Source organism: Lates calcarifer, unplaced genomic scaffold, assembly GCF_001640805.2.
Source record: "Lates calcarifer isolate ASB-BC8 unplaced genomic scaffold, TLL_Latcal_v3 _unitig_3848_quiver_2117, whole genome shotgun sequence".
In the NCBI taxonomy this organism is placed as follows: domain Eukaryota; kingdom Metazoa; phylum Chordata; class Actinopteri; family Centropomidae; genus Lates; species Lates calcarifer.
This window is the reverse complement of record NW_026116566.1, coordinates 1-20,649: the sequence shown is the minus strand read 5'-3', so window position 1 is coordinate 20,649 and position 20,649 is coordinate 1. Positions and strand designations below refer to the sequence as shown.

General features: G+C 39.0%; 2 protein-coding genes across 3 annotated transcripts; one reads left to right on the top strand and one right to left on the bottom strand.

The window, feature by feature from the left end:
* Nucleotides 1–4,641: 4,641 nt before the first annotated feature.
* On the bottom strand, nucleotides 4,642–9,389 carry LOC108894776 (uncharacterized). The gene is made up of 6 exons (XM_051068277.1): nucleotides 9,233–9,389; nucleotides 7,621–7,899; nucleotides 5,835–6,134; nucleotides 5,627–5,744; nucleotides 5,360–5,369; nucleotides 4,642–4,950 (listed from the first exon to the last, which is right to left on the bottom strand). The coding sequence occupies exons 1-6, from the start codon at nucleotides 9,267–9,269 to the stop codon at nucleotides 4,642–4,644; spliced, it is 1,053 nt and encodes a 350-aa protein (XP_050924234.1). The 5' UTR covers nucleotides 9,270–9,389.
* A 2,723-nt stretch (nucleotides 9,390–12,112) lies between these two features.
* LOC108894777 (uncharacterized) lies at nucleotides 12,113–19,484 on the top strand. 2 transcript variants are annotated; one of them, XM_018693382.2, is made up of 6 exons: nucleotides 12,113–12,414; nucleotides 14,315–14,593; nucleotides 16,587–16,886; nucleotides 16,977–17,094; nucleotides 18,535–18,602; nucleotides 19,051–19,484. In XM_018693382.2, exons 1-5 carry the CDS (start codon nucleotides 12,378–12,380, stop codon nucleotides 18,569–18,571), a joined length of 771 nt encoding a protein of 256 aa, XP_018548898.1. In that variant the 5' UTR covers nucleotides 12,113–12,377; the 3' UTR covers nucleotides 18,572–18,602; nucleotides 19,051–19,484. The 2 variants fall into 2 exon arrangements, with proteins under 2 accessions (XP_018548898.1, XP_018548897.1); XM_018693381.2 differs by having other exon boundaries at nucleotides 16,977–17,090; nucleotides 19,051–19,482.
* Nucleotides 19,485–20,649: the final 1,165 nt, after the last annotated feature.

Genomic DNA, 20,649 nt, shown 5'->3' with positions numbered 1-20,649 from the left:
TCAGCATTTTTGTTATTACATGTTTAATATTACATCACCTTTGCTTTATCATTACAACTTTGAGGACACCGCAAGGTCAGTGATACTCAATTTGGATGTCATAGTGACATGAGACACAAGAGGGGGATGTTGTACTACCAGTTTACTTAAACCATCAGTAAAATGTGTTGAGAGACTTGTAGCTTCTTAATACTGTAAAATATTTCAATTTATGCCAAAGTTTCCTAAACAAACTTGTCTTTGTCATCAGAGTTATTAAATATGGTCTGGGAATGTAACTGATCCAGTGACTGTAACTGGTTAAGAATAATGTATAATTCTGTGTATTAATCCTTAATCACTAATAGAATGTGTGCACTGGAAAGAAGAATGAACAGTCTCTGTTGAGTTCAGGGGTGAAAGTTCTTTTCTACTTCTCTTCAATATGTCTACAGCCATAACCATTCCATAGCTTATGTACAAAATCAAATCCAAAACGAGAGCAACACAAAGTCTTCAGTGGAAATTAAAAAAAAAAAAAAAAGGTAGAAAGTGTGTTTTCAGTCACAAAAATACTTCCAGTTGTTGTCGTCCAGCTGTTTTAGAATGGAGATCTCACTAACAAGTGAATAAAATAATGTATATCATTTATACAGGTTTGGACAGCATGAGATTGACAGGTGGTGACTGGTCAGTGCAGCATGATGCACCAGCAATAAATACTAAACAAAACACTGATACTTCGGCCTGATGATCAGACATTTGGGGTTGACATATGTCCATCTGTGATGTAAAGAGTGATTTATAAGACTTGCTGGAAAGCTTTTTTTTTATGTAGCAAGTTGTCAGTATGTCAGTTGATGACAGTTAAATGCAGTAGAGACTCTCACGCTGAGCAGAAAGGAGAAAAAAAATCACTAATGTAGTATTCACTACTGAGTGGAAACTCTTCTCAATACATTTTTAGACAAGGAGGAAGAGGTACAACCTCTTCCATTTACATAAGCTGCAACATGGCCAAATACAAATAAACTGAACTCAAAATGCTGTATGAGCAAAACCTTCACTTCCTCTGTAACACTGTAGTAACGCATCATAGACCTTAACTTGTCAGGCAAAGTCTCAACACTGTTTGATTACGTAAACTTTTGGCTGACTTTTCTCTGTGAAGCAGGTAGACAGCCCTGCATCTGAAGTGCCCAAGCACATTCACAAATTGTGTGTGTTTGTACGAGCTGTGTGTCAGCTGGTAATTTCATCAGCCGCTGGTAAATAGCTTTTAAGCTGTGTGACTTTACTTTTGCCTTCCACTTTTTTACTTGTTTGTTAGTCTTTGTTTTCTGTACATGAAAACTGCTTAACCCTCAGACTTGGAGCGCAACACAATTCATAACCACTCATGGCTGCAGAGGGCGCTGTTGTTCAGCAAAGTTACATTCTGTTGATTTAAATAATGCCAGCTGTCACCACTGTTACTGACCTTACTTACATTATGTAGCCACCATCATGGAGACTGAACATACTACTGAGGTGACCGCATCAATGCTGAAAATGAACAGTGATGCATTCACTTACTGTTGTATTTAGTATGTAGCTACTTAGTTACTTAGCTTCTTCTTTTTAACCATGTGTGTTGCAAATCTCCAAACAGCCACTGTGGAAAACATTAAATCCAAATGTGACCTACAGAGCACAGTTTAAAGGAAAATAAAATGTCATGCTAATGTAAAGTAAAATGTAAAATCTGTAAATATGGCAGACAGTGGTGAGTACATGATCCAGAGTAATGGTGGTCACATTTATTGGTTATGTGTGAGATTGAAATAGTGGAATACCAAAATGTAAAATTCAATCAATATTTGTATTATATGATCTATTTATATAATACAGTATTATTTTTTACACAATAAATCAAATGTCTGTTTTAAATGTCTCTATGAAGCCTTGGAGTGTCTTATAGCTCACTGCTTGGCTTTTACAGCCCACAGTTTCACTGTTTGGTTCAGGTTTGACAGTTTAACTGCATACTAAAGAGACCACAGAACAACTGATATGAGAAGAGAGGCTGAGCTTGGCTGTTAGAAACAGAGAGGTTTGTCCTTCCCATCAATGCTCTCTGATTTCAGTTCTACACCTCCATGTCTTTTTGCTCTGCAAGCCCACACTTGCCCACACCCAACTGCTTTCCTCATGGTTGTTTTGGCCTGGTACAGAAGGCACGGATCAAAACAAGCATGAAAGCAAAGCGGAATGAAAGGGTAGTAAGAGAATAAAAGCTTCTTTCAGGTGGTGTTGAAAATACCTGTAAGCAGTTCTTTGACATGTGTGTGTGTGTGTGTGTGTGGTGTTTATATTTCTTCTTCCTTTTTGAAGGTTATGTAGAGTTGATGCTGTTTTGTTTGACTCCCAGACTTGAATTTAGTTGGTGTATGTACACACTGACTCACTGACCAGAACTCTATTAGTGTACAGTGTCAGTTACAGCATGTTATCAAGGATTACAGCCATTGTGTTTGATCAACAACAGGAGGTACTTTCCCAAACCATCAGTCCTGTCGTTAACTGTCTGGGGGTGGCAGCTAACATTAACACAGCTGATTTGACTTTTACATGTAGATGAAGCTCACTTGGAAATAAATAGGCTGACAGAACCCTCAAGACTACGTGAGAAAAGAAACGTGTGTTAACATGTTATTGAACAATTAAATCTATAATGTAAGAAGACACATATCAACAAGTCCACACACTCATTATTGTCATTCATCTTTTCTCTGTTTTTTCAGCCCTGAACAGTCTCTGCAGCTCTATTCCTTTTAAGCTGCATAGAGCCCCAACAACTTTTACCTTCAAGAGAGTGAATCTTGTAAGAAACCTCAGCACAAAATGTAGGGCAGTCTTCTTTTTTTCATTCTGCAGAACACTAGCTGCACCACTTGCTGCTGCTCCTGAAGCTTATTGCTTTGAAAGCTGACAATAGCTGAAGGCAACTCAAATGAGTCAACTTTTTGTTAATCAGTTAGATCTTCTTTAGTCTCATGGCTGAAGTGCATAAATACCAGCAAGAAGAACACAGGAGACAGACTCAACCATAGTCACACACTGTCACAGCAAAGTAATTGTTAAGACTAAGATGCATCTTTTCACATCTGTCTTTTTATGTTTTTGTTCCAAATAGACAAATTCCCACATGCTATCTGAATACTTAACTTTCATGCTATGGCTATGGGGTGAACCCTCAAAAACTCACTAAGAATACACCAATCATAGCATATACACATTGTACAAGCCCAGACACACAAAACAATTAGCCATGTTCATGTGGTATGTTGTGTGTGTACATTTTGGGTAGTATTTCTATCTTATCTGGTCCCTAACTGACAAACACGATGCTATCTTGCAGCATTTAGCAGCAAGAGCTTTTCTCCTCCATTTTGCACGCTGAATGTTACTGATGGAGAGGAAGGGATCCGGTTGCTATGTGCATTGCTGCATATAATCACTGGTCAAGTTGACTGTTGACACAGCAGGCCAAAATGAACTGTGGTCAGCTCATCCCTCAGTCTTTGCCACAACGTTCTGTTTACCAGTGCAGTAAATGCTCCAGCCATCTACCTTTCTTCTACCTTATACTCCTGACATCAAGCTATGTCCAGCTCCGTTCTCGTCTGCTACCAGTCTGGATTCAGCTCCAGTCTGCCTGACTTGTTCAGCCGCTAAATATGCTGTTAATAAGTAACATATCCTGAATGGAAGCTGAGCTACAAATGGCGCCCTTAGTTGCCAGTAAGAAGCTCCACTGCTCAGTTTTGTTGGCACACTTTACACTGCTTCACAATCTGTGAGTGAGACAGTGGCTCCTGGTTTTCTGCATCAGTCTTTTATTACAAAAACCATGATAATAACTTCCTTGCATCAACATTGTGTGTTTACATTAGCTTGATGGTGGGTACATAATGTGAGGTCAGTCACAGTGGTGACAGCTGGCATTATTTAAAGTAACAGAATGTAACTTTGCTGAACAACAGCGCCCTCTGCAGCCATGAGTGGTTATGAATTGTGTTGGGCTCCAAATCTGAGTGAGTGGAGACTGTAGAAGTGGCAGGAAGGTTAAACTAGTCTGAAGTGAATTAAAGTTAGTGCATGTATGTGTGTGGCTGTGTGCCCACAGAAAGGCTTATAGATATATATAAAATACATAATACAATATAATATAAATATAAAATACATTCAAACCTTTCATACTATTATTATGTGGTTACTGTATTGTGATGTTGCATATGACTGGCTGTTTGTCTCGAACCCTGCCTCTCTTGCAAGGACTTGTGGCTGGATTTATAAACCCTGGGTTAATTAATCCAGTTGGTAACCAGCTTTGTGAGACCAGTGACCAAGGATTGCCACAAGCTGTACTGCCATCCACCAAAGAAACATAAACATAAATGCTGAATTTCCATCATGTTTTCTACATTTTTTTTTTTTTACAGTTATTGCTCTTTTAATTACATCATATCATTATACCCCTCTACTTCTGCAATGGTTTAAAAGGAACCTGACTGGAAAACTTGCACAATCATTTGTCTCCACCGATTCTTTATATAAGCCTAATGGTGCCTGAAACATTTTGCTGACTCTCTTGAATACATTTTTGATGGAATGTTACAGTCACTTCTCTCGTGGGCCCAAAATGCAGAACAAAAACTCAGGAGGCAGATGGAAGTTTAAAGGGTCATTTATTGCTGACATAGAAATGGGTTTGGGTGAAGGGGTGAGAGCTGGACGCTCTGGGCTGAGCAGTGGGCTGAGTAATGGTTTCGATGGAGCACGGCAGAAATCTGATGAACTGGCAGAGCCAAGCTGGGAATGGCAGTGGCGGCAGAACAAGTCAGGCAGACTGGAGCTGAATCCAGACTGGTAGCAGATGAACTGAGCTGGACGTAGCTTGATGTCAGGAGTATAAGGTGATAGTGATATCTGAGGCACAAGAAAACACAGCCTAAGTATGCAGAAACACTATGAGAACAGACTTAAGGTTAAAAAAAAAAAGTAGTTGGCTATAATTGTTTTGTGTGTCTGGCCTTGTACATCTGTATATGCTACAGTGTTAAAGCAATTTATCTCTCATCTCCATTTACAGTCACAAAATGTGGAAAGTACCATCTATTCACTCATCTGGCCGTAGGGCTGAGTGCAGCAGCTTTTATGACACAAACAGATCCTGTCTGACATGACATGATGGCTGCTATGAAGACTATCTGTCTCATTTTGTTGCTCAGTGTTCTCAGTGGGATCATTCAAAATCATCTCTTTCATTCCACAGTAACGCTGCAGAGAACATTAAACATTATGATAGAGGAAATGCAGATGATGCAAAATCACTCACATTCCCACAACTAGAACAAAGAACACTCACAACTATTAACGCTCCTTAAAAGAAACATTTCCAATATTCCTCCTTAAAAGTGGATTACTCACACAAGAACCAATGTACTGTACATGTTGTATCTCTCACACAGTTTGTACACCACAGTATGATTATTTATGACTAGCTGAACATCAGAACTATTTAAAAAATCTTGGACAGTGTGTACATTTAACAGGATCAAAAATGGAATCAAACATTGAGATTAATAAACAGCTGAAGAAATACCTGCCTTGTGTTTGTCTGGTTATCCTTTTGTTCTTGTCAAGACACTTCCACTTGATGAAAAAGGCAACAAGTGTAACAATCACAACAGACAGGATGGAGATTACAATTCCAACTGTATCTGTTAAACAAACAAAACAAAAACACTCAGTAGCAACAAACAGCCTTTAAGATATTACTGTTTAAAAATCGCTGCTAGAATTAGTCTTACGGTGTCTTTTGTGTCTGATGTCATCTGTGCTGTTTGTGTGGTTGTGTTCACACAATGTCTTAACAGTGACTGAAAGAGTTTTCTTCTCAGCAGGGCTGGCAGCTACACATCTATATGAAGAGTTGAAATCCTGCCTGTGTATAATGAGAGGAAGAGGGAGAGCAGAGCTGCTCTCGTTCAGTTTCTCCTCATCTTTGTACCACAACAGTGTAGTTTCTGCAGCTTGGTCCACAGCACACAGCAAGGTGCAGCTCTCAGTGCTCACACTAAGCCTCTTCACTGTAGGATCTGAGACAGGCTCTGGAGAGGAAATTGATGGGAGATTAAAAATGAGGGTTTCTGAAGCCAGACTTATCAAGCAAGACTGACTTTATTGTGGTGTGATCAGAGAGAGAGAAGCTCATTTTTATCTTCTGTTGTTCACAGAAATGTTTTTGCTGGTCCTTTCACATAGACTGTGAAGACCAACTACGTCTTCCTTCATGTATACCAGATATCATATGATTTGCATTAGTTTTACTACCAGAATTAGGCCAATTTAAAAGGTTCTCAGGAAAAGTCAGTGATGGCCGACATTGTTGATCCATCCAGGTAGAACAGACAACAGAAGCAACTGGGTTTACGAATGTTACTTGCTACAACGCGACATAGAATAAACCCACACACACGAAACCAGCTTCATGTTTGTGGTCCCCCACAGTAACTAATGTTTCCAATAAATGTCAGCTTCATCTCCGTGGTTGTACCTTTCATCCTCTCATTGAACGCTGCTGAGTACCAAATGAAAAGCTGTCACCCCAGGGTGCAGCCACAGAGAACCAGAGCTATAGACCAGCTGTTTCACATCAACACTTTGCTCTGTGTAGCAGTGGTGGAAATAAGAGGATCACCTTAATGCACCGCTTGTTGAATCTTCAAGTGCCTGGGCTAAACCATGCTAAACACTCTTATGAAAAACATGTCTCTGTTCCGGCTGTGTTCTGGCTGTGCCACGGCTCAGTCTGGGCTCTGTCACACTTTCAAGCTGTACGAGCTTGTAACCAGTAGCTCATTCAAATGTATAACAGATGCTTGTGGCTGTACTTGAATACGATACAAGCTTTTGTTGCTCCTAAATTTCTCTGTCTTCACTCATTTGAAATGTCAGTATAGCCCATCTCACAGCACAGCTGCTGTCATTCACCTGTACTGTTGTTGTCTACTTTCTGGCATCCACTGAAAAAGAAAAGCTTTTACGAATGAATTTAGCTCATTCTATTTTAAGTTTGACTGTTAATTAATTTGAGTCAGAGTAAGGAAATGGAATTAACAAAAAATAAAGTCAATGATCTAGACACTGAAATTATTCAGGTGGCACACTCCCAGCTCTGTAAGTGGAAAACAGATGTTCTTCAGAGGTATATTACCCAGCTGAGAGCATCAACAATAACTATATAACACACCTGTTTTATAAATGTTTGCACTGACATCCAGTCTCTGTTTCTGACACTGACATCGGCTCCTACTTCTAGAGAGTGTTCATGAGTTTAACAGTTCCCCATTATCTCTGCTGCTCAGGCTAAAAAAACCTCAAAATGCTGATTTTGCTAAAGGAAACTCTGCAAACATTTTATTAGTAGAAACATGTGGGATCATGATGATAACTTTGGAAAATCCACTGATGTGTATCAGATTAAAAAATGACACTGACTAAATAATGGAGTAATGTTTGGACTGCCAGGGTCACGTTAGGGATTAGGATGGAGTTAGGACCACGTCGCCACAAACAGAAGAAAAGTGAACTCACCATGCACTGTGAGGTTATAAGATTTAGAGGAAATGGCATATATCCCTGAGTCAGCCCTCTGTAGTCCTGTGAGTGTAAAGAGTCCAGTGGTTCTGTTCCAGAGAAGTCTGTGCTTGTACTTATTATCCAGTATCTGGATCTTCCCCTCATTGACATTAGCAAGAATCTTTGGCCCAAGTGAAAGATATCCAGAGTCGATAGCAGGGACAGGCAGAGTGATGTTTCCTCCTTCAGTGCCTCTCAGGATCTTCACCTCCCCAGCGGCCGATGAGCTCCATACTGTGAAATACAGGATGATACAACAGTCAGCTCTGGATCAAAACCTCTGATGGAGGCCACAGTCATAACCTTGAGGGTGTACACAATTGGCCAGCTGTGCGAGGATGGATTTTTATAACTGAACAAAACACTACGAATGCCTTCCAGGAGTCACTCATTTTGACAGTATGTTTGTCACTATGGCAAGTGCAGATGTGCAGAACAGCTATAAACACTGACTTCTGACATGTTGTTGGTCAAACAACATGTTGTACAGCTTTGTTTGAGAGCAACATGACTCTGATGGAGAAGTTTCTGGCACTCCATGACAGTGACTATGTAAAGGAAGTATTCCAGATTTATGATGATCAGTTCACAGCAGAATATAGAGGCACATTTTGTGGGGTCTGATATATTGTGAAAACCTGGTCTAGCTAAAGGAATGTGGAAAATATGGTGAAGCTCTTGATTTTCTATAGAACTTGAGCATAATTTCAGTACTGTAATTACACATATGCCTATAACCTGTGAAAGCCTGGTCTAACCAAAGTAACAATATGGCAAACAAGGTGAAGCTCTTGATTTTCAATATATGTCTTCATAGGCTACATAGTAGAAGGTACCGTGTTAGCAGAGTGGCAGCTTCAGTCCATCTACTGTAGCCTGTCTTTTGGAGCCCAGACCACTATTTCAGTACTGTAGCTCACATATAACATGGAAGAAAACAGACTTGAAACCTAAAAATATGCATCAAGATGCTGTTACCACACCAAGTGTGAGTAACATGAATCATGTCATATAACATAATAGATCTGCAGAGACAGAAGTTTCCTGTTTCTGGATAAAAAATACTCTTGTTAGACATGAGTCTTAAAGTCTAGGGCTTTTTTTAAAAACTTCAATTTCACTACTTCTTTCACTTCTCCTCTCATGTAGACAGCATCTTTTCCTTTTCAGTTTTACTGTTGTTATAAGAAAGAAGACTCATGATAGATCAGAAATAACTCCAACATTAACTTTGGTGAGCCATAATGTCATTATGTCTCCAGACAGACACTCAGAAGATCTGAACAGATACACTGAAATGTTTTTGAGCTCAGCATATTTCAGAGAATAAGACTGAGTCTGAATAACAGACACCCAATAAGTGCCAGCAGCAGATCTTTTATAGAGAATATTTCCTCTCTCATCATTGTTATATTTTACATGTACTGTTTGTTTTAAAACCTGTGTTACATTGTCGATTGGAGTCTTGTCAGTGAGTATGAGCTACAATGCCTCTATAAAAATTTTCAGAACATTCATAACGTAAACGTAATGAGCAAATACATCAGTTATGGAGTTAATAACTTACCCATAAAAAAGAAAAGAACTCCTATCTGTGCTTCCATCACAGAGTTTAGATGGAGGCAGGCATCGTGTGTTCAGCAGCGTATTTCTCAGCGACTCGGAATCAGCAGCTCTGTGCCCGAAGCTTCCTCTGCGTAACAACGTCAATACTTCAATAACTATTTCGATTCAAAATAAGAATAATAATATTTAATAAAAGTTTCAGTACTGTCACCCAGCAGCTTCACTCAAAATTCAGAAATATTTCAGGATTACTCCAGTATGGCCTTCAACAATCAGAAACATGGTGAGCTAATACATCAGTTAGTGAGTTGATAACTTACCTATAAAAAAGAAAATAATTCTCAAGTTTTGATGAAAAACTAAATTCAGTCCAACGTATTTGAAGTCTTAGATGAGAGCTGTCGATAGTGAGCAGAGTAGAGAGGAGAAGAACAGAGCAGGGTGGAGCCAGAGGTGGTCATGGGTGTGGTGGCGGCACCACAGGACACCACAGGACACCACAGGACACCACAGGACACCATGTATTAGTATTTTCTTTTCACATGTTAACACACAGACATTCCTTCAAGTAACAACAGTAGTTTTCATACAGCACACACTTTATTGAGTTTTGACAGTTGCTGGTCTGAGTGTGTGCACACATTTTGGCAAATATTCTGTCTATCATTTAATTCTGTTTGCTTTAATTCTGTTTCTTTGTTGTACCTGTTTGTCTGGAGCTGGCAAGAAGGTAGGTGCCCCCAATAAAGAGGGCCTCTCATACTGTGTCAGAGAGGAAGTGGAGGAGGCCAACTGGTGGTGCCAAGAGGGGAGTCAGCCTGTTGGGATCCAGATTGATTCATTTATTTGGGACTTTAAGTTTTGATGTTGTTTGTTTCTTGGTAGTTTGTTTTTGTAATCAGTTTCTTGATTTAGACCTCTGTTGACATTAAGGTACATTTTTGATATATAGGTATGTGTTTGTTCCTCCATTTGTGTCCTTTTTTTAGGTCAGTTGTGTTCAGTTATGTTCAGTTGGGTTTGTTGGTTTAGTTGACCTCAGTTTGAGTTTGAGTTTTTAGAAATTGTTTTTCTTTAGATTTCCTAATTTTGCATTTTGGAAAGTTGATTTTTTCCAATTTAATAGTTTTGTAAAAAAAATCACTATTTTTCCTTTGTATACACCTTTTTTGCCTTACTGTTTGGTCCCTTACCATGGGCCAGGGGCGGCTGAAGATGAAACAAACAAACACTGGAAGAACTGAAATGAACTTATCTTTTGTCATAAATAAACTTTATGATCTGATATTTAGATGTGGAAGAAAACATGAAAATGGGGATATAAGGGAGTAACAAGTGGACAGTTTATAGTAAAGGAAATAGGCTAGATCTATACTATTTCTGTAGATACTGGTTATCTGCAGGATACGGTACTAACAAAACTTAAGTTTGGAGAAATGGTGTTAACAATCTTCAGAGCATAAAATGGAGAGAACAGCCAGACATTATTCTACAGCACATTTATTCTTACTGTGCAGTTAAGAGAATCAAAATTAAAAATAAGCTCAGCGTGAGAAACTGACAGAAAACCATTCTCTGTGGATGGTTTCCATAGAAATGAGAGTGAGCTACGAGTAGTTGTCCGTGGTTGATGATGTCTCTGATGTGCTTCAACCTCAGTGTATGTCAAGCTGTGGTAGAGATGGCTTACATGGCTGGACAGCAACACTATAGCTTCTCTTTTATCTACCCATTCACTCTGCAGTCAAACCTGACATGGAAAATGTGTGGTTTCTTTTCAGTAACAGACAGCTTTCAACCAAGAACACACATCATGCTGCAGTGAGAATGCTTTAATGTTGCACAACTTTAATACTCTTAACAGTAACTACAGTGGTAGTACAGGAAATACTACATTAAGCTAATAACTACAGATTGCCTTTGGCTATTTAGCATTTTGTGCTACTTCTATGCTGTAACAGGCTGGGTTAGTACCTGTTGGAAACTAATTATTTATTTTCACTATAAAATAATAGTCAATTCTGCCCAATGTAGGAGTGTGATGGTTGTCTCCCTTGTGTTTTATAATGAAGACCTAAAAAACTGATGATTAACAGTGAAATGTCTTGATTACATTATTTCGAGAGGATGAAAGGAGAAGATGAAATACAGAGCTGGCACAGAGGGAAGGGAGCACTACATATACTGGGAGAGGGGACACAATGGATTACAACACATTAGGGCAGAGCAGACAATCAGGAAGCAGAATCTGAAATGAGAAGGTAAGGTAAGTGACACCAAAATACCACAGGAGAAACTGCAACCAAAGAAAAAAACATTAAACATGAGCTAATGCAAGACGCAAGACACTGAGCTTGACATGACAGGAACTGTCTTGGTGGTTGTAAACATCACAATTTTCACAATTCTGAGGTCACTGTCTTCCTGGAAATGCTTACAGCTTTAGAAATGGTTTCATATTTGGTTTCACTGATGTGTGTTTTGTCATAATTTTACCATGGACCTCTACAGAGATTTCATTAGACTTCATGGCTTGGTCTTTGTCCTGACATGCAGAGTGAATTGGACCTGAAATATACAGGCATGAACCTATGTCCCTTCAATTCAGTTTACCACGGGGGCGCTCCAGTCAGGTTCCAGACACATCTCAGTGATAACTAAAACGAAGGATGACCCTGGCCATAATTTCATTTAATATTTTGCTTCATTCTACACAGTGAGCATAAAGTATGTAGACTGTAGAATAATGTGTGGCTGCTCTCTCCATTTTATCTTCCAAATTGACAGTAAGAAGTTTGTTAACACCGTTTCTCCAAACTTAGGTCTTGTTAGTTCTGTACCCTGCACATAACCAGTATCTACACAAATGTTTTCGCCTGGCCCATGACCACCTCCACGACCCTGCGGCTCCGCCCTGCTCTGCTTTTCCTCCCTCTGCTCTGCCCTGCTCGGCTCTCGGTGAAGACTAGTAGACTAATAGTTGGGTTAAATATTATTATTCTTATTTTGAATGGAAATTGTTCGTCCAGGTATTGACGTTGTTACGCAGAGGAAGCTTCGGGCACAGAGCTGCTGATTCCGAGCCGCTGAGTCGCTGAGAAATACGCTGCTGAACACACGATGCCTGCCTCCATCTAAACTCTGTGATGGAAGCACAGATAGGAGTTCTTTTCTTTTTTATGGGTAAGTTATTAACTCCATAACTGATGTATTTGCTCATTACGTTTACGTTATGAATGTTCTGAAAATTTTTATAGAGGCATTGTAGCTCATACTCACTGGCAAGACTCCAATCGACAATGTAACACAGGTTTTAAAACAAACAGTACATGTAAAATATAACAATGATGAGAGAGGAAATATTCTCTATAAAAGATCTGCTGCTGGCACTTATTGGGTGTCTGTTATTCAGACTCAGTCTTATTCTCTGAAATATGCTGAGCTCAAAAACATTTCAGTGTATCTGTTCAGATCTTCTGAGTGTCTGTCTGGAGACATAATGACATTATGGCTCACCAAAGTTAATGTTGGAGTTATTTCTGATCTATCATGAGTCTTCTTTCTTATAACAACAGTAAAACTGTAAACATGACATCTAGTCCCTGTATCAGAAAAGGAAAAGATGCTGTCTACATGGGGGAAAACCTACACAAAATAAATCTGAAAGTATACAAAAACTGAAAGTTAAAGTGAAATTGCGTTGTTTTGTTTTTTTTTAAAAAGTCCCAGATTTTTCTTTGTTTATCTTTTTCTGTAACCAGGAAATTCTCTGTGGTTATTTGAGGCAGGAAACAGATCCAGATGACGCTCAGTGACTGTTATTTGTACAGAAAAGTAAAATGAAAAAGGACATAAAGAATAGAAATTTTGGGAATACAGTATTGGAACATTGTGAAATAAATGTTTTGACATTAAAATACATTCATAATTAATGAAAAATAGTTGTAGTTGTAGTTGTCCCTGAGCTGTCCTTAATGTAAACAAGCTAATAACAGCACAGGGTTTTTCCATCATCATCACTGAAAATACAGCTGTTTACAGTACACAGCTTGTTGTGGGATGACGTGTCCAAACATGGACACCTCTAAACTGGAGGAAGGTCATTGACTTCAAATATGTTCCTGTGTCCAGAGCTGCTTTGTAAACACAGAAGGTTGCAGTCATTGTCTCTGTGTTGAGTTACCAGCCATTATACAAAATTACCAGTGACCTTTAATAACCTCCTCTACGCAGCAGCGCCCTGTTTAAGAGATAAATATGATTTTACTGTGCCTGGTCTGTCTTATCTGAGGTTGGCCATCCATAGTAGTATGTCCTTACTTTCCAAAACATTAAACTTCTGTCTCTGCAAATCTGTTGTGTTGTATGACTGGCAAAGTATCCAATGACAATCAAGAGATGATTTATGTTGTTGGTTCAGAATGAGGATCAGATAACACAGCAGCAGGTTTAATACAGGCTGGCAGCTGGCACAGGCAGTAGGCAAATAGAGATGTAAATTAGATATATGTGCAAATATTGGAGGCAAAGCATCCTGCATGTTCATAATAGGTTTACTTGCAGTTCATTTTTACCGAACACCTAGCAAGAAGTTTTTTATAGCTTGCTGGTGCACACTCAGTCGTCTCCAAATAAAGACAAAACACACACACAAGAATGTGTATCCGTCAGCAGTAAGAACATGTGAGTACAGCGAGTACTTTCACCAAGTGTTTTTAATTTTGAGCTGTTTAAATTAACACAGTGAATTATTTGTAAAGCAGTGAATACTTCTGTTTAATCCTCGGGATAATCAAAAGAAGAATTATTACTGGATATTGTCATATAAATTCAATAGATTGACCTTGGCTAGAGCAGCCCCTGGGTTTGATTTGCAAGATGGAATGTCAAGCATGAGGTGAACTGAATTTGAATTGCTGAAGTGGAATTGTGTATTGCATAGCTCTGTATAAAGTTAAACAGGACAGGATCCCCTTAGTCCAGATGCTGTTGGTGATGCTGTTCATAACTTAAGGTTATGACTGTGGCCTCCATCAGAGGTTTTGATCCAGAGCTGACTGTTGTATCATCCTGTATTTCACAGTATGGAGCTCATCGGCCGCTGGGGAGGTGAAGATTCTGAGAGGCACTGAAGGAGGAAACATCACTCTGCCTGTCCCTGCTATCGACTCTGGATATCTTTCACTTGGGCCAAAGATTCTTGCTAATGTCAATGAGGGGAAGATCCAGATACTGGATAATAAGTACAAGCACAGACTTCTCTGGAACAGAACCACTGGACTCTTTACACTCACAGGACTACAGAGGGCTGACTCAGGGATATATGCCATTTCCTCTAAATCTTATAACCTCACAGTGCATGGTGAGTTCACTTTTCTTCTGCCTGTATAACTGATCCCTGTTTGTGGCGACGTGGTCCTAACACCATCCTAACTTAAAATAGAATGAGCTAAATTCATTCGTAAAAGCTTTTCTTTTTCTATCAGTGGATGCCAGAAAGTAGAATGTGTCTGTCTTTCATATCCCATCTAACTGTTCATGTGTTTCATTTGAACTCTGACTGGTCTGGTTGCCACTAACACATCAGCTCCTACTGCTGCTCTCTGGGTATGATTTCATTTTTAGGTGGGGCACTGCTTACACAAATTAAAGAGGGCTGTCATTAATTTACAGATGAATTGTGTCTTGACAGGGTGACGAAGTAAAATAATTGATTAGAAAATGTTCTTAACTAAGTTAAAGTTCATTAATTATAATTTAAGTAATTTAAGTTTTTCTTACTCAGTTTGCAATAACTTGAAAAATGGATTATAAAGAAACAATAAAAAGGCACTGCATGGTGGTACAGTGGTCAGCACTGTTGCCTCAGAGCAAGAGGGTTCCAAGTTTGTTTGCATGTTCCCCCTGTGTCTATGTGGCTTTCCTCCAGGTATCCCAGCTTCCTCCCAGAGTCCGCATACAGGTTAGGATAATTGGTGACTCTAAATGTAATCAGTTACAATTACATTCTCAAACTTCAGTTTGATTGAATTTAGGGAAATGATATAAGAATATTTTCATTTTATGGCAAAGTGCGATGACAAAAGAGAACAAGTACTGGATATGAATATTTTTATTGACATCCCATTGCTTCAACGAAGAGATAAAATGTGTATTATAATGTGTATGATAGCGTTAACAGGTAAACAGTTTGTTGCTGTTAGACAGATGATGGCTATTTATGTGTGATGCAGTCATCACTCAAACATGAGTGATTGAATGAGTGATTTCAGACACAGGCTCGGCTTAGGCCCGAGTTTACTGTGAAATGAACAAGTTAGAATGTAGCAGCTAGTGTTTGTCAGAAAATGTAGTATGACATTTTATCACAGGTCACAATTACTATGTTGGCCGGCAGTCGTGACCAAACTGCTGCAGATAAAATCATTATTTTACCATCACAACCTTTCAGACAAACAGAACAACAGTACAGGTGAATGACAGCAGCTGTGCTGTGAGATGGGCTATACTGACATTTCAAATGAGTGAAGACAGAGAAATTTAGGAGCAACAAAAGCTTGTATCGTATTCAAGTACAGCCACAAGCATCTGTTATACATTTGAATGAGCTACTGGTTACAAGCTCGTACAGCTTGAAAGTGTGACAGAGCCCAGACTGAGCCGTGGCACAGCCAGAACACAGCCGGAACAGAGACATGTTTTTCATAAGAGTGTTTAGCATGGTTTAGCCCAGGCACTTGAAGATTCAACAAGCGGTGCATTAAGGTGATCCTCTTATTTCCACCACTGCTACACAGAGCAAAGTGTTGATGTGAAACAGCTGGTCTATAGCTCTGGTTCTCTGTGGCTGCACCCTGGGGTGACAGCTTTTCATTTGGTACTCAGCAGCGTTCAATGAGAGGATGAAAGGTACAACCACAGAGATGAAGCTGACATTTATTGGAAACATTAGTTACTGTGGGGGACCACAAACATGAAGCTGGTTTTGTGTGTGTGGGTTTATTCTATGTCGCGTTGTAGCAAGTAACATTCGTAAACCCAGTTGCTTCTGTTGTCTGTTCTACCTGGATGGATCAACAATGTCGGCCATCACTGACTTTTCCTGAGAACCTTTTAAATTGGCCTAATTCTGGTAGTAAAACTAATGCAAATCATATGATATCTGGTATACATGAAGGAAGACGTAGTTGGTCTTCACAGTCTATGTGAAAGGACCAGCAAAAACATTTCTGTGAACAACAGAAGATAAAAATGAGCTTCTCTCTCTCTGATCACACCACAATAAAGTCAGTCTTGCTTGATAAGTCTGGCTTCAGAAACCCTCATTTTTAATCTCCCATCAATTTCCTCTCCAGAGCCTGTCTCAGATCCTACAGTGAAGAGGCTTAGTGTGAGCACTGAGAGCTGCACCTTGCTGTGTGCTGTGGACCAAGCTGCAGAAACTACACTGTTGTGGTACAAAGATGAGGAGAAACTGAACGAGAGCAGCTCTGCTCTCCCTCTTCCTCTCATTATACACAGGCAGGATTTCAACTCTTCATATAGATGTGTAGCTGCCAGCCCTGCTGAGAAGAAAACTCTTTCAGTCACTGTTAAGACATTGTGTGAACACAACCACACAAACAGCACAGATGACATCAGACACAAAAGACACCGTAAGACTAATTCTAGCAGCGATTTTTAAACAGTAATATCTTAAAGGCTGTTTGTTGCTACTGAGTGTTTTTGTTTTGTTTGTTTAACAGATACAGTTGGAATTGTAATCTCCATCCTGTCTGTTGTGATTGTTACACTTGTTGCCTTTTTCATCAAGTGGAAGTGTCTTGACAAGAACAAAAGGATAACCAGACAAACACAAGGCAGGTATTTTCTTCAGCTGTTTATTAATCTCAATGTTTGATTCCATTTTTGATCCTGTTAAATGTACACACTGTCCAAGATTTTTTAAATAGTTCTGATGTTCAGCTAGTCATAAATAATCATACTGTGGTGTACAAACTGTGTGAGAGATACAACATGTACAGTACATTGGTTCTTGTGTGAGTAATCTACTTTTAAGGAGGAATATTGGAAATGTTTCTTTTAAGGAGCATTAATAGTTGTGAGTGTTCTAGTTGTGGGAATGTGAGTGATTTTGCATCATCTGCATTTCCTCTATCATAATGTTTAATGTTCTCTGCAGCGTTACTGTGGAATGAAAGAGATGATTTTGAATGATCCCACTGAGAACACTGAGCAACAAAATGAGACAGATAGTCTTCATAGCAGCCATCATGTCATGTCAGACAGGATCTGTTTGTGTCATAAAAGCTGCTGCACTCAGCCCTACGGCCAGATGAGTGAATAGATGGTACTTTCCACATTTTGTGACTGTAAATGGAGATGAGAGATAAATTGCTTTAATATGATTCCAATGGGTTGATGAAAGGCCATTGTAGACCTTAAGTAGAATTTGGTTTTCTTAGGTGCTTTCCATGTACAAAGCTGCTCAAAGCAAGACACACAACACAACAAGCCCTACAAATCAGATGACAAATTATATTTATGTTTGCAGACGTTCAACTTCCTTCTGTTTTCCTTTGAGTTACTGGGTAATTTTACCACTGGACTTCTTTACCGAAACAAAACAGGGAAAATGTCACTCCACTCTCTTGGTGGTCAGGGGCTATATTTATCAAACTTTGAATTACATTTGAGAACTGTATGAAATGATACACTCACCAGGTGACCTACTCTTACCTACAGCAAAGTGTAACAGCAGCTCTCCAGTTATCACATGATTGATCACATATATGTTCAGAGGAGGAACAACAGAGACATACATTTGCATCTTTACTTAGTTCAAATACAACGTACAGATGAGGCTGATGTTTTTACAGGTATTTGGTCATAAAATAGTTTGGACAAGGTGCATCATGGTGGTGCGGCGGTTAGCACTGTCATCTCACAGCAAGAAGGTTCTGGGTTCCTGGCTCACCAGGGGCTTTTCTGTGTAGAGTTTGCTTGTTCTCCCTGTGCCTGTGTGGTATTTTTTGGACACACACAGATAATTTCTTTCAGGCTGTGGAGTTAACGTTCTGTACGATCTTGTTTAGCATAGTCAGAACAGCGTTATGAGCAACCTCTGTTGAGTGTTTGAAAACCTTTTGTCATTATTCTATAGATTCTTTCTTATTTGTTCTTATTCTTTAAAAATGTTTGCTAGTTTTCATTTTAAATACTAGTTTTAGACGTTTCTATCATCTTTTTTGCTCAACACTTTGAATCATATGAATGTTCAGCTCTGACTTTGTATCTTTGCAGGTTTAACAAACACAGAACAAGAAGTGCAGTATACTGACATACAAATATGTGAAGACAGACTCAGTCGGGTTAGTACTTCCTCAAATGGATACACCCTAGTTATTGTTTAATGATGATCCTTTTCCCAAGTAACACTGTTATTTACATAACCTCCCACAAAGTAAAGTCAGATGGCACTGGATGAATACAAATAACATCTCCAGATCTGCCTTGTTTTTATTCTAAGTGTGTGTGTGTGTGTGTGTGTGTGTGTGTGTGTGTGTTCGTAAAATGATACTCTTTTAACTTTAGCAGATGCCTGAGAATCATCATGCTTTTTTAGGTTTTGAATTTAAATAATCCAGTGACAGTTCACGAATAATAGCTAATTCAGCAATGCTGTAGTATGACAAGTACTCATTGTTCCACAGTGTCAGATGTTAACCAAGATGAGATATTTCCTCTGGCTGAATTTCCTGGAAAAAATACTTCAGTTCTTTATTCCATTGCTCATTTCCTGTGTTTTTGTTCCACCAGGGAGGAAATTTACCAGGAGCGGTTGACTCCCATCTAAAAACCGTTTATGATCAACTCGAGGTTCATCGCATGGTGCCACTTCACACAGTCACCGCTGATATGGTGTGAGAACAAACTTACACGAGTGCCACATACAGCAACTGTGCAGTAAATATTTGCATCATATACCTGCTCAAACCATCAGACTGAACTTTGATGTGGTCATCAAGAAGGTTTCCATCATTTTAAAATCTTTTCAGGTAAACTTCTTTAGCCTCCCCCAAATAATAAGGCAAACGTGCACAGAAAGTTGGACTGTATTTACTGATGAATGTTTTTTAAATTCCTGGGTTGTCTAACAAAACTGTTTCAGTCCCCCCCTCCCCACACACACACACACACACACCTTGGGGCTGCACGTAACAAGGAGTGATTCTAGGGACCAGTAGGAAAGGTTAAGATCTGTAGGGCAATCCAAAAGATTGACTTGTTTTATACATTTTATTATTTGTATTTATGTTATTGTCCTATTTTTGATTTTGTTTTTTTATTTGTCTAAATTTATCTAGCTTTTGTTGTAATGCATTTCTTTATGACAGTCTCACATTATTAATGGCTGCTGTGAGAAGTTCAAGGCCCACACATTTTCAAGGTCAGCCCGTTTTCAGGTGTACAGGTATTTGTGTTTGAACCACTGTGTACTTTTCTCTAAAGAAAAGCCTTCCTCATTTTTCTAACTATGCCACAGGACACTGGACACTATTTACAATTTACTATAGCCACATGCAAAAAAGAGCCCTTGTGTGCTGTTAACTAACATTTCCTTTGTTTTATGACACAAAATACTTTTTGACCTCTCTGTTCCTGTCAACTATCTCCTGTGCAGATGTCAGTTAGCATCAGTTAGCCAGCAGGTGCAACTGATACTGTGCTGTAAAAAATGGCTTTCATTCATAGGAAGGAGGACAGTGGACAATGGGTTGCATTGTCTACTATTTTTCACTCAGGATTCTCTGTAAACCCGTTCTTACAGTCTATTAAAGGCATATTGCTCTGTTTTATTTTGATCAACTTTAAATCTTAATCCAAAAATTATGACAAAAGGTGAACACTGGAGCTGCTGCACATAGACATCCAGTAGTACAAAGTTTACAGGGGAGGTTTTTAAAAGCTTTGACTTTGGCAACCCCTGCTGGTTGCATTAGAAAGGATTGTGTGGCAGTCAGCAAAGCAGGTAGTTGCCATTTTGCCCTAGATCTTTCACACCCAAAACAAGCTTAAAAAAGTTTCAGTAATTTAAAGGAATTATTAAATTATTATTCAATTAAAGTGAAAGTGTTTTTCTTTGTTGGCCTAGTCTTGTTGAAGAACTGTAGCACATAAACTGTGGCTGAATTCGGATTGCTGCCTCATAGAATTATTGGCTTTTTTTTAGTAATGTCCTACATTTTCTGTAATGCAATATCCCTTGAATGACATTTTTTTTCTCCATTCCTGTAACAGCTGTGGCATTATGTTTTTGGGATGTCCATCTATCCCCCTCTCATGAAGGCAATATCTAATTTGGTATAAACGTTCATTTGGACTCAAGGATATATTAGTTGGATTTTAGTGGTCAAA